The 15,074-nt window shown below is 35.1% G+C and overlaps 1 protein-coding gene across 3 annotated transcripts in view; it reads right to left on the bottom strand.

Moving 5' to 3' along the window:
• The window catches only part of LOC106472900, a 43,837-nt gene that overhangs the window by 16,208 nt on the left and 12,555 nt on the right, over nucleotides 1–15,074 (bottom strand). For all 3 annotated transcript variants that reach the window (XM_013933569.2, XM_022401445.1, XM_013933570.2), the window contains 2 exons: nucleotides 13,913–14,044; nucleotides 5,165–9,043 (listed from right to left, as the gene is read on the bottom strand). In XM_013933569.2, the coding sequence (XP_013789023.1) occupies nucleotides 5,165–9,043; nucleotides 13,913–14,008 (3,975 nt within the window). In that variant the 5' untranslated portion in view covers nucleotides 14,009–14,044. The remainder of the gene's footprint in view (nucleotides 1–5,164; nucleotides 9,044–13,912; nucleotides 14,045–15,074) is intronic.

Below are 15,074 nucleotides of genomic sequence, written 5' to 3'. Positions count from 1 at the left end.
CAGATACAGTGGAGATGATTCAGATCTACCATACAGATATAGTGGAGATGATTCAGATCTACCATACAGATATAGTGGAGATGATTCAGATCTACTATACAGATAAAGTGGAGATGATTCAGATCTATCATACAGATACAGTGGAGATGATTCAGATCTATCATACAGATACAGTGGAGATGATTCAGATCTACTACACAGATACAGTGGAGATGATTCAGATCTACTACACAGATACAGTGGAGATGATTCAGATCTATCATACAGATACAGTGGAGATGATTCAGATCTACTACACAGATACAGTGGAGATGATTCAGATCTACTACACAGATACAGTGGAGATGATTCAGATCTACCATACAGTGTCTCTTTTAAACAATATCTCCATCAGAAATAAAGAAATATTACATCAGGTCTGCAGTAAGAAGTGTGTCACCATCTACACCAGGAGAATGGCACCACCCTACTCTCAACTGAGTGGTATTGGGCACTCTCAGGAGGACAGGCCTCCATGGTTTACCACCCCAGTGGCTAGGACCTCATAATCCACTAGAAGAATGAGGGTTGAAACTGTGTTGGAGAGTTTGGAGGACCACAGCACAGAAGACAGTGCAAATGGGTGACTATGATACCTTATTTTGAAAAGCAGAGTGATCGTGTCATTGGAATCAATCAACCAACACTTGGCAGCCTCTATATACATCATTTCCACGGTAGGAAGAGCCACAGATCATCAGAGAGGGGCAGTAATCCCTGTCTGCTTTACTCATGTCAGTTTACGAGTGTAGATTCCAGAACAAACATATTTAAGAAGCAACAGACCATGAGGGATACCTATAAGTGGTCCTGCAGAACACCCTATCTCAAGGGAGTGTGTAACATGACTTTGTGATGCGTTATGATATTGTATTTTGATGCATAGAGGACACACTGACGGAGTCGATCAACAAACACATGGCAACATCTAAGATTAATTATCGGGTCTTCGGTAGGAAGAGGTACAATGCCACAGTCATCTAGAATGGTATATGATCACAGGTTGTACAGAGCAAATTTAAGACCAAGTATATTTGGTCAAGCAACACTCGCCACAGAGCAGGATCCAAATATGCAATAAAGGACACTGAAATAAACAAATGAACAGAGTACTTACCATCCACATATAAACTTACAGCCCTGATGACTTCTCCAAGGGAAGATGGAAAATTTGCAGCCAGGGACACGGTAAAGTGATGGATCTGATGGGAAGAAAACATGAAAAGGCAACAATCATTAGGAGAAAGGGAAGAAGATCGGCAGGCAAATTCAACCAGAAAGGATAATGGGAAAAAGAACAAGGAAAAGGTGAGGATTTCACAGAAGAAACAAATGGACTTGGGAACCATGGAAAGGAACAGTATGATGTGCCATATACCATCTAACAGCCCTGACTGGGCAAAGGAGGCAAATGGGATCAGAATTGTCATAAAGATGGGAAAAGGAGAGAAGGGAGAAAAGGTGTGAAGGAAGAAGTACACTCTTCAAGTCTTGGGCATAAAGGAACAATCAGGAAAGAGGAGAACAAAAACATGGTGCATATCAAACAGAAATGCATCAGAACAACAAAGTTTATATGCCAACAACAGAGGAATAGGGACTTCAAGGAAAGGTGATTTAAAGAACACGAAGATGAAATATCCAATGGAGGATGGGGAAAACCATGGAGGACCACATAATGGTGCTAATCCAGAAGGGAAGCAGGTTAGGAAAAATGGAAGGAAAAACAAGGATAAGACTTGCAAATGGAAAACACAATCAAAGTCAGTAAACCAAAAAGTAGCAGATAATGCCACCCATAGCCCACAACAGAGAAAACCGAAAGGTTCCATTCAAAAAGCAAGGCAAAGAGGACAGTTTGTACCACATCTGTAGGTAAACCACCACGGAGGAAGGAAAAAGAAGGAAGCTACACGCAAAAAATCTGGCTATTTAGGCGAGGGACCAGACATAGCCGTGTGTGAAGATGAAGTGCAGGTACAGGTGGATGATGTATGCTGGAGTGTGGCTGATGGAGGATTGTCAGAGATTAAGGAAGAGAAGGGTAGGTGGCACCAAAAACTGGTGCAACAGTGGAAATCAACCAGCACTACATGGAGTAGTCTGAAGTATGGCAAGGACACACGAGAGGAGACGAATAGGAGGATATGCATATAGGTACCAACCTGACCAATGTCGACTGAGAGCATCGACTGCTCCTGCCAGAGGATGAGGAACAGGAGACCAAAATCGGGAAAGTGATGTACAGTAGTCCCTTTTAGATACGACCGACTTATCTGCCTCGATAAAAAAAGTCGTATCTGACAGGAAGCAATTATTCAAAGGATCAATAACCACATAACAAATGACCGAGTTCAAGTTTTGCCAGTTGCTATTGCCAAGGCTTGGGCATAATGGTTTATATACCGTATAGGTAATCAGATGACATAGCAAATTGGTATACTAATAGTTAGATGAATAACAATTCAATAAAGATAACTTGAAATTGTTTTTTGTGTTTTATGTAAAACAATTTATTCATCAATCACATTTATTTCATAAAACATACATGTATCATTTTTATTTCATACACTTTAAATATGATAAATTGACACCAAATTTATTTCATAAAAAGATTGTCCATCTTTATTTGTTTCGCACATTTAACAGGATGACTTTGAATGTTCACAAGTCTGGCAGATATGATATTGAGAAGCATTTTGTTGTTCATTCTGAGCACACGAAAGTGAGGTGAGGTGTTTATGTTTTAGCTTTTCTTAAGGCATTGTGAGACAAAGTCTATCTTTGTACAAAAATGCAATTTATTCTTTGATATGTGTCATATCTATATAACAAGCCGCAGATTACCTACTCACCAGGAGAATTACTTACCGACATCATACATCATCTCACATCTTGAGAAAATTCTGATTGCTGATTGACTGGTGAGGGTTTCCCACCTTGCGACATGGCTTCAATTTCATGGCCAACTGTGCAATACTTGACAAAACATTCACGTGTCAACTGGTGTAATCAAGCCCTAACTGCTGTTGAAATGATTAATTTTTTCAAACCACATTGAATAATCAAGGTAGAATTAATTTTCCTTCAGATTATAGTACATACATGTACATGTAAAATCAAATAAATGAACACGCAACATGAATACATATACTGTATATGTACATGTATAAAGTATGGAGCATAGAAATCACATGAACGAAGATTGCTTCACACCCAAGTACAGCGTACGTGTACAGGTACCTTCGTACCCCAGGGTGTTGGTTTAGGGTAGAACTGTTTTGTTCAATTAAAATAGCTTCCTTTATTCTGTGTTTATTGATGTTTGATTCTTTGCTTAAAATTAGTGTTTTGTATAGATATACTGTTTTTTTTCAGTTGCAATGATGATAAACATGGAAGGTTTTTTTTTTTTATTACATTCAGTGAATGTGGTTTCCACTTTTCTTCAATTTTCTCTGATGTACAATTCTGTACAGTTATTGCAGGTTATTTTATAAAAATTGTTGGTATTGTGTGATTCTATATAATTTTTATTTAATAATGATTTTAGTATCCATTAGAAGTCATTCTGTAAAGGAGGGGGAAGGGTAAGAGGGGCATCTGAGGGATACCAAACAAGGCTCCATTGGTCTATCAAAACCCACTGACAATGATGCATGAGATGCGACCAAAAGGACTGAGGATTGCGAGAGAAGCCCATGTCCCCAAAAGAGAAAGAACCACTCATCCAGTAGGAGAGGATAAGATGCTGCATACAAGACATTGCATAGCTTGCAACTTAAGTGGAGCAGGCAAGAAGCAGCCATACATTCAAAGAATGGTGGAAATGAAGGCCCTTGGAATGAATCAGGTGGGCAAAAAAAATGGGATCCCAAGGAGTAGAGAAGGAAACAGGATTGCAAGACAACAGGGGAGAGGAAGGGAAGTAGAGGACCACACATACTGAAACAACTTCCAGAACCCATGAATCAACTGTTAAGAACCTCCAAACATGGGCAACTTGAAGGAGTTTGGTCCCCACCAGCCCTGACCCGAGAAGGGTGGTCAGAATAAGATAAGCACAGCAGAAGGTAAATGAATTATAGGGGGCTAATCCATACTAAGGGAAAATAAACAACAATGCTGAAAGTCCAAATAAGAAAGCTGAAACAATGATAATCAAAAGAATGATCATCCACAGAATGTGGGAGTCGAGGCATACCAACTCTTGAACTAGGGAAGGAGGAAACACTATAATAATGACCAAAAGGCTAGTCCCCGAGAAGATCAGAGGTGGAACATATGAAACAGAAGATAAGGACAGAACATAACACACCTGAGTAATCAAATCCACCAAAGGAGAAAGAGGTCTGGATAATTCTCCCAAAATGACACGTGACTGAAAGGCATATTCAGGATGGAGAAAAAAGCTGTCCAAATCCAAAACTTCCTAATCACTAAAAACCGCTATAGGACAATCATCAGTTTGTTGCATGAAATGGGTCAATTCCTGATGGACCAGAGCAGTCACTTCATGAGCCCGAGAATCGTGGTTCTGATCTATTGGATGTGGTTGGAAATTTCTTGCTGCAGCAGTCGTAGTCATGACCACCTGAAACTGCAAGTGCATAACTCACAAAATTGAAAGAGGAGAGAAGCTAAATAAAATAATTTGTAACTCTTCACAAAAGAGAAGATAAATGGTAAAGAACAATGTAGTTAAAGTATAAAAACTGATAAGTGAATTAAACTGTAAGTGAAAACAAGCCTATTCAATGATACTGCCAATAAAAAGTGATTAACAGCTGCAAGATCAGAGAGGGTTCGAGTTACGATAGGGGTAGTATTGCACTCCTATTGGTGGAAGGTTGCTGCATAATCATTTGCATGTTAGTATGTAGAAATAAGAGGAAGTATCAAGGTTATTTGCGAGCAAAAATTTGCACCAATAGAGGGCAGTATAAATCGAGAATGCTTTTTTGTGTGTGGAAGTAAAATATTGTATCCGAAGGTATTGTGTTGGAGGGTTTATAATTCTCAATGTTTACATTGTTTTAAAATTTCAAAAACCAGTTTTGAATACAGTTTTATAACTTACTAGCATTAATTATGAGACAGTCATATGTATTAGCTAACAACTCACCTTTTCAACAATTTCTTTCAAGGACATAGCAGAATGTTCATCAATATGGAATGCAGCACTTTTGCAAAAGGTTGCTAATCCAGTTAAATCATTCTTTGGTGAATTTGTAACACCAACATATCCTGAGTCTTTCATTTTAGGTTCCAAAATATCTGTGAAGTAAGGAAGACTGATATGCTGAAAGCAGACAAGATCAGGGTTAATTATTTCTAATTCTGTAAACAGTTGGTCATGGCGAGGTTCAGCAGTTTTCAAACTACAAGATACTATACTGAATGTTCTATTACTAAGAGCAGCTCTAAGTTCAGAAGTTAATGCAGAATTGAACAGATACTGTCGTCCAGGAAATCTCAAGGCATGTTGCTTCTCTATCTCAACTAAACCAGCATTGTGAACTCCATTTGTAGCATTGTTTGTAACAATATCTACTTTTGAATGTTCAGTTTGAGTGTTTGAAATAACATCCATTTTTGGCTGCTCTGATGGAGTACTGGAAATAACACTAACTTCAGAATCATCAGTAAGAGAGTTCGAAACAACATCAGTAGGAGCATTTAAAACATTATTTACTTTTGAATGATCTGCTAATGTGTCTGAAACAAGATCTACTTTTGAATGATCATCAAGAGTATCTATACATGGTGCTTCTTCAAGAGAGTTTAAAACATCTATTTTTGAATGATTAGCAAAAGTTTCCAAAACAGCATGTACTTTTGTAGTTTCTGCAGGTATGTTTGAATCACTATTTACAGTTGGATGATCTGCAGAAACATTTGAAAAAGCATCTTTTTCTGAAGATTCTACCATATTGTCTTTTATAAAATCATCTTTAGAATGATCTGTAGAGGTGATTGAAACAGTATATACTTTTGAAGGTTCCACAAGGGTACATGTGGTAACAACTTCTGCATGTTCAGTAACTGATGAAGTGACAGTGGCTAATGATGATGATGGTTGAACTGATTGGGCATTATCAACTGGTCCAGTTTTCTCACCTATGGGAAATTTAGCCTGGTCAGGAATTTCTGAACATTTAACACCTTCACCTGGTTGAGTAGATTTACAAGATAAAGGGTCAGAAGTTGGTGTTAACTGATGTTCAGCTTCATGATGAGGTGATTTAGGGACGGCTATATTTTCTGTCAGATCTGACTCATTACTAATTACCACACATGAAGGATTTTTATCCTTCTCAAACTGAGATACAGTTTCAATATCAGCTAGCAGTATCTTTGATGAATTCATGTTCTTAGAACTTTTGCATAGACTTTCAAATACCGTGTTTGAATGCTGAATTTCACATTTATCATCTTTCTCTTCCAAAGTAGAAGAAAAAGCTACAATAGAAGAAACTTTTTTTTTTTCAACAATGCAATCTCCTTGCTCGGCATAAATACTGCTCGTATAAACATTTGCAGGTAAATAAAGTTCCTTATTTTTTTCCTCTTGAACATTTACGGATTCACCAACACATGAAGTACCTAGGTTCTTACTTGATTGTTCACTGCTTTGTTGAATGACTGACACTCTACTGTCACCTCTCTCTATCCGTAAAGAAACTTCTGAAGTATCTTCTGGAAGTGGTGTAGGAATCTTACTTAAAGACTCCTGTTTTTCTGAAAGCCCAGCTGAAGATTCCTGGTTTTCTTTCAATACTTTATCGCTCTGCCGAACTTCTTTGGTATTCCAACCTGTATCTAAATTGTTCACATCAGAATTGCTTAAAAGTGGCTTTTCTAAATGGTACTTTTCAACTTCAGAAGACTTCTTTGTTTCTGACACACTACTGCGTTCTGTGACTGTCTCAGTCTTTTGAAGCAAAGACTGGCTTTCAATGGAAAATTCCTTTGTTTTGTTTTCCTGTTTAGGCTCAACAGGCACTTCACTGAGCATATCTCCTTTTTCTTCATCAACTTCCATAGGTTCTTCTTCTTCTTTTAAAAAAGTCTCAGGAGTGTTGAAGGTTTCTAAATTTTCTGAAGTTTTTTCAACACACAAGTTATCCTTCTCACTAATATTCATTTCAACTTCTTTGTTTTCCATGATTTCTACCTTCTCTTCACATTCCTGTGATATTTCACTAACTGAAACTTTTTCTGTAATGATGTTTCTTTCAACTGCAGATTCATCTTCTGCCTCATCAGCCTTCCTACTTCTTTTCTCTGGATGTTCAGTAAATCCATTTTCAAAATTCTGAACTTCACGCTTACGTTTTAAATCTGAAGATTTATCTTTATTCACATCCAAAACATTCCCTTCATTCTTCTTTGTAGATGGTTCGTATGAGATATCCTTGCTTTCACTGACAGTCTCCACAGTTGATTTTGTGGGTGAAAAAACCCCTTGCATAGTAGCTCTTGTGCTATTATCTTTTACTGGAGATGCATATTCATCATCCATTTTACTTTCTGGAGTTAAATCTTTATTTATTTCCTCTTCCATTTCATCATCATCCATTTTACTATCTGGTTTACACTCGTTAATTGCCTTTTCACCACCATCCACTTCAGAGTCTGGTTTACACTCGTTAATTGCCTTTTCACCACCATCCACTTCAGAGTCTGGTTTACCCTCGTTAATTGCCTTTTCACCACCATCCACTTCAGTGGCTGGTTTACACTCATTAATTGCCTTTTCACCATCCACTTCAGTGGCTGGTTTACACTCATTAATTGCCTTTTCACCACCATCCACTTCAGAGTCTGGTTTACACTCGTTAATTGCCTTTTCATCACCATCTATTTCAGTGGCTGGTTTACACTCGTTAATTGCCTTTTCATCACCATCCATTTCAGTGGCTGGTTTACACTCGTTAATTGCCTTTTCACCACCATCCACTTCAGAGTCTGGTTTACACTCGTTAATTGCCTTTTCATCACCATCTATTTCAGTGGCTGGTTTACACTCTTTATTTGCCCCTTCTTTATCACCACCATCCATTTCAGAGACTGGTTTACACTCTTTAATTACATCTTCACCACTATCCATTTCACAGTCTAGTTTACACTCTTTATTTGCCCCTTCTTTATCACCACCATCCATTTCAGAGATGGGTTTACACTCTTTATTTGCCTTTTCTTTGTTTCCCCTTTCTTTATCATCACCATTCATTTCAGTAGCTGGTTTACACTCTTTGTTTGCAGTTTCTTCATCACCACCATCCATTTCAGTGGCTGGTTTACACTTTTTATTTGCCTTTTTTTCTTTATTTTCCTCTTCTTTATCATCCTCATCTATTTCAGTGGCTGGTTTACACTTTTTATTTGCCTTTTCTTTATTCTCCCCTTTTTTATCACCACTATCCATTTCACAATCTGTTTTATACTTTTTATTTGCCTTTTCTTTCTTTCCCATTTCTTCATCACTTTGTGAGACTGAGTTATCTTTCAAAACTGAATCTTCTTCTGGTTCTTGAGAGTTCTTTTGGGCTCTTCTTTTGGAATGTTGTACACTTTGATTATCACCACTATTTCTTTTTTGTTTTCTCGGAGATTTAGAAATAGCTCGTTTATTTCCCGATCTTGTTAATTTTTCTTCTATGTCAGATTCATTGTAATCTTTATCATCATTTTCTTTTTTCACTGTTGAAGTATCTTCTTCTCCCTCGCTTTCTTCTTGGTAGTTAACTCTGTTTTTATTTCGGCGTCCTGACCTTACTCTAGAAGCAGGAGACTCTACTTCAGACTTAGGTGTTGATATAGGACTTCCTTTATGACTTGTTTGACTCCGGCTACGTGTGACACGTGCATGTGCTTCAGAAGCAGCTGTTTGTGCAGCTGTAGAACTACGCCGTGACCTTCTACCTTCAGCAATGGGTTCAGAACCAGGTGATACTTGAGAACGAGTTGAAGATCTGGAAGATCTTCTTGGAGATTTTTCCTGTACAAGAAAAATATAACATGATCTATAACTCAATATATTATTGATATTTGTAAAAATGATGCTTAAGTTTTTTATAAAACACCGGACAAAATATAAGTTAGGATAGCTGTAAATAAAACATAAAATTAACTGAGAATGGTTTAATCCCTTCACATTTCATAATTTGGTTATTATCATGAGATTATTTCAACTTGTTTTTTAGGATCTTTTGATTTGTTTCTGCCTCGTATACTAGGACTTGCTCCAAAAATAAAGCAGCTAAAAAAGTAAGTAATGAGAAAGCCTTTAGAACAAAATGGTGATCCCAATCAGAAAAAGAAATAAAAACAAATAATGTCTTAGGAATCTTCTATGGACACAAACTACCCGGTTTTTCTTTTCATGATACTTCCAAAAGTCTTCATACTAAAGCCTTCACTACCTAAACCTACATTAAAAGAAAATCTAAAATGCTGTTATGGACCAACTGTAACCCAAACAGCAAAGGCCCAAAGAAGGCCTCAGTAGAAAGGCCAATACATCACAAAAAAAATGTCAGGTAATTTCCTATGTACAGAAAATTTCTTAGATGCCCAAAACACTATCTAAAACTGCATTAAAGGCAGCTGATATCTATAAAAGAAAATAACGTATTAATAAACATCATAGTAATCAAGAGGAGGAACATGCACAATATGAAAAAACAGTTGAGAAAATCACTGTATAATTGGTAAAATATTGAAGTTATCAAGAAAAGTATGCTTAACTAGTAGCAAAACAAGCTCTTCCTGGACCAAACAAAGAAGAATCAGAAATCAAGAATTAGCCACATAAAAAAGGTCATAAGAAGGACCAGACAGTAACTTGGGAGAAAAAGACACTGATAAAACTAAGGCTGGATCAGACCAGTCACACCTAAAGCTATGAGATCTAGAAGAAGAGACAAAAATAAAGGAAGTTTCTTGTTAAGTAATGAAACAAACATATCATCATGGGATAGCTGTTCAAAATCATTAAAAAGGAAGAGGACAAAGAGATTATTCCTATGAAGAATATGATTTGAGTAGATGAATGATCTACCACCACATTTAAAATACTCAATGTTGTTCTTGTACCTGTAACAAGTTTTCCACAGCCAAAATCAAATAGAATACTAGAATAAAGAACTAAAGACTTGACACTAAGTACTGTTCTGGTAATTGCTGTAGTAAACCAGAATAATTATCTGAGTGGGGAAAGATTGTGAGACTTATAAAGAGAAAAGTTCTGAAAAAGGCAAACAACTCTAGAATACTGATATGCAAGTATTATTCTTCGAAATACGAAGTACCAAACACCTGACATGAATTAAGTACAGCACCCTCTCATTGTAAGAAAGAAACATTAAAAGATGGATATCTACAGTAGAAAGAATCGGTAGTTTTGGCATGGTTAAACCACCAGAACAGGGAGAATGGAACATTCTATGGAAAAATATGGGAGAAGAGATTTTATGAGACATCTTAAATGATTTTCATGTGACCACAAAACTATGGAGGGTAGTCACGACCAAGAGAGAGCCTCCAGGGAGGCCAACATTACCAGAGAGATTTAACCTCATGAACTGTTAGAAAAGAAAACTAAACTGATTGTGAAAATGTCTGTGAAACAAAAAAAAATTAATTAAAATGCAACAAAGTTAGAAGTCAGGAAAACATTAAATAAAATTTAAAATATTTTATAGCATTAAAGAAAGCAAAAGAAATTAAATAGGCCCAAAACTGCCATAATAGAAAAAAAATGCATTTTTTGTAAAATGATTAAATGTAATAAGAACAAAGAAAAAGAACTACAAATTATGCTGTCAAGGATGGAAACTAAGCTAATAATTTGTAGGATACATCAGCAAGACAGAAAAAGACAATGCATAAAAGAATGGACACAACTCTGACTTAATACCTACAGTCTTGATGCCAGATTTATAATAAACCAATGAATAAAAAATAATCTAACTCTGTAAGCTAAAAGAACAATAAAGATTACTTAAAAGCAACTAAAAACTGGTACACTTGCATTTCGTTTGTACATATATGAACCAAAACTCTAGAGTTCTTTCAACATTATAAGATAGAAAGTTAACCATAGTTAATGACAATACCTTTCTCTTACCTAAATCATTTCTGTACAAGTATGCTGTAGCTACAAAGAGTACAAACACTAAGCACTTAGTCAAAGACTATACACGGCTCAATAATCATATATAAACCCTACTGGATTGACTGTTATAAAAAAGTTAAGCATCCAGCCAAGTCCTGTACAGAGTTTATTGAATATGTCTGTTATACTGGATTGAAGGTGGTAAAAATAGATGGCAATTTTAATCCCTAAAAGTATCTACCCTTTACATTCTGCAGCAAGAATGCAGGTTATACTGTAAACAATGTTAAAAAGACACTTGTGCTGTAAAAAGTAGCACATCACAAAAACCATGTTACCACAACTACATGATATATACAATGACATAGCAAATTTAAAAATACTGAAGAAAGAGACCAGAAAAAAGTTAAACTTTCATATTTATTTTGAATGTTATGATGTAAAGAATATATTACATTTCTATGTCACTGATGTAAAGTTCAGATGTAAAGAATATATTACATTACTATGTCACTGATGTAAAGTTCACAAGTAAACATAGAAATGTAATATATTCTCACTGATGTAAAGTTCACAAGTAAAGAATATATTACATTTATATGTTACTGATGTAAAGTTCACAAGTAAAGAATATATTACATTTCTATGTCACTGATGTAAAGTTCACAAGTAAAGAATATATTACATTTCTATGTCACTGATGTAAAGTTCACAAATAAAGAATATATTACATTTTTATGTCACTGATGTAAAGTTCACAAGTAAAGAATAGATTACATTTCTATATATCCTTTCTTCTTTTCACTGATGTTACACAATTTGATGAATAATAAGAAAAAAATCACAAACAAATTATTTATTATTAAACAAAAGAAGCAAATACCGTATTTTATGGCATATGAGATGCACTTTTTTCCTGAAAAAAGCCTCTAATAATCATCCAGCATCTAATACATGAAGTTAAAGAATGTGCATATCTCAGTTTTACCCCTGTAAGTTAAATTTTACCTAATCTTGTAAAATTTAACCTATACAAAAGTGTATGATTAGGCTTATAATCAATGAGAAAAATTTGCTAAACATACGAGTGGATTTATAATAGATAATAATAATCCAATACAATTAGTGTTGGTATAGCTGAGCATTTCACCTGGTTTTCCAGTGCTAAACAGTTAGCATTTTTGAATTCTCATGGACATTTCTCTCGACTACAGTTACTATTTGCAACATACAACAGTTCTTAAACTGCTCACATGGAAAGACACCCTGGCCTTTCTCCTTACTGCCATGTCAGGCCAGTACAGTACAGTTGTAGTATTATGTTTATCTGTCTTCTAGTAAAACTACAAAGATGCCATAGTATTCTGTTTATCTGTCTTCGGTAGAACTACAAAACTGTTGTAGTATTCTATTTATCAGTCTTCTAGTAGAATTACAAAGATGTAGTATTCTGTTTATCTGTCTTTGGTAGAACTACAAAACTGTTGTAGTATTCTGTTTATCAGTCTTCTAGTAGAACTACAAAACTGTTGTAGTATTCTGTTTATCTGTCTTCGGTAGAACTACAAAACTGTTGTAGTATTCTGTTTATCAGTCTTCTAGTAGAACTACAAAGATGCCATAGTATTCCGTTTATCTGTCTTCGGTAGAACGACAAAACTGTTGTAGTATTCTATTTATCAGTCTTCTAGTAGAACTACAAAGATGTAGTATTCTGTTTATCAGTCTTCTAGTAGAACTACAAAACTGTTGTAGTATTCTGTTTATCAGTCTTCAGTAGAACTACATAACTGTTGTAGTATTCTGTTTATCAGTCTTCGGTAGAACTACAAAACTGTTGTAGTATTCTATTTATCAGTCTTCTAGTAGAACTACAAAGATGTAGTATTCTGTTTATCAGTTTTCTAGAACTACAAAGATGCCATAGTATTCTGTTTATCTGTCTTCAGTAGAACTACAAAACTGTTGTAGTATTCTGTTTATCTGTCTTCAGTAGAACTACAAAACTGTTGTAGTATTCTGTTTATCAGTCTTCTAGTAGAACTACAAAACTGTTGTAGTATTCTGTTTATCAGTCTTCTAGTAGAACTACAAAGATGCCATAGTATTCTTTTTATCTGTCTTTGGTAGAACTACAAAACTGTTGTAGTATTCTGTTTATCAGTCTTCTAGTAGAACTACAAAGATGTCATAGTATTCTGTTTATCTGTCTTTGGTAGAACTACAAAACTGTTGTAGTATTCTGTTTATCAGTCTTCTAGTAGAACTACAAAGTACAGTACAATACTACTACTCTCTGGGGACCCGGATATCCACAACGAACACCAACAGAAGTATGCTTGTCATTTGAAAAATAATCTATTACTTACATCTCCTTACCCTGAAGAGACTAAGGGTGAATTTTGCCTTTTCTATCAATTATAAAAATCCCTTAAAGTTTTTTCTTGTTTTGCAAATTTGATTTAATATGTAGCCATGTATGATATTTTCAGTGAAAAAGTTTTTCTTGATATATATATATATTTCCTGTTTTATGTTTGATGTTATTTGAAGTAAAAATTAAATACTTTGATACCCTCAAATGTTTTTTTCCCAAATATTCTTTGCTAAAATATGAGTGCATCTTATATGCCTGTGTGTCTTAAATCTTGTAAAATATGGTAACAGCTTTCTTCTGGTGAACTTAATATTACAAAGTTAACACAATACCTTAGAAGTTTAAACAAATCATATATGTAGTATTTTCCTTACCTGTTGTAATTCAGTGGCAACTTCAGGAGTCTTTGAAGAACTTCTCTCTACCGTGGCTTTTGGACTCTGGGATTTTTTTCCTCGACCACGTGGCATCTTTACTCATTACAAATTTTCCATCACATGAAATACCTAAAAACACACGTAATAACATTTAGATAACGGTGCTTATAAAATTATGTTAAAATAACTCACTCATCTAATTATCCTTCACAAGTTGGAAATTATGCAAAATAAGATAAACACGTATTTTTAAAGTTCATTTTATTTCCAAATTTTAACCCCATTTACTTTGCCTACTCTAAAATAAAACAATCCAAAATACCTTATTTCTTGTACTAATACTTCTTCAACATTTGTATAAAAACATAGCCTTCTGCTACAGACCTGAAACCTAAGTTAAACATAATATTACAGACAAGGCATTTAAATGTTTATCCCTACACCTTATGTGTAACCACTCATTATACTGGGAAATCAACAAATGAAAATTCCATGTATTAACCAGCAGCACAAAGTATTACATAACTCATTACAAAATAAGCAACAATTACATGATCCATGTAGATGGGTTGTATGGAAAGGATCTTTGTTTGTACATGGAACCTCCAACAAAACTTATATCAACCTGAGTGGTAGATGTTTAAAAAAGTATTACATAACTCATTACAAAATAAGCAACAATTACATGATCCATGTAGATCAGTTGTGTAGAAAGGATCTTTGTTTGTACATGGAACCTCCAACAAAATTTATATCAACCTGAGTGGTAGATGTTTAAAAAAGTATTACATAACTCATTAGAAAATATGCAACAATTACATGATCCATGTAGATGGGTTGTGTAGAAAGGATCTTTGTTTGCACATGGAACCTCCAACAAAACTTATATCAACCTGAGTGGTAGATATTTAAAAATACAAAATTGTAGCAATTTGTCGTTGTTGTTTGGTGCTTTATGGCGCAAAGCTGCGAGGCTATCTGCGCCAAACAACCGGTAAAAACGATGAAAATAAATTAAAGTAAAATGTAAAAATACAGTGAGTTAAAACCAATACATGTCGATAAAAGATTTATATATAATTAAAAAGTGTGTAAAAAATTAAAAATACAATCTAATCGGACTCTGTCCAGCGTCAGGGGTAAACTTTTAGATAAAATG

This window comes from Limulus polyphemus, unplaced genomic scaffold (assembly GCF_000517525.1).
Source record: "Limulus polyphemus unplaced genomic scaffold, Limulus_polyphemus-2.1.2 Scaffold5714, whole genome shotgun sequence".
In the NCBI taxonomy this organism is placed as follows: domain Eukaryota; kingdom Metazoa; phylum Arthropoda; class Merostomata; order Xiphosura; family Limulidae; genus Limulus; species Limulus polyphemus.
Note: the sequence above shows the minus strand (reverse complement) of the source record. Positions and strands in the feature narration are given on the sequence as shown.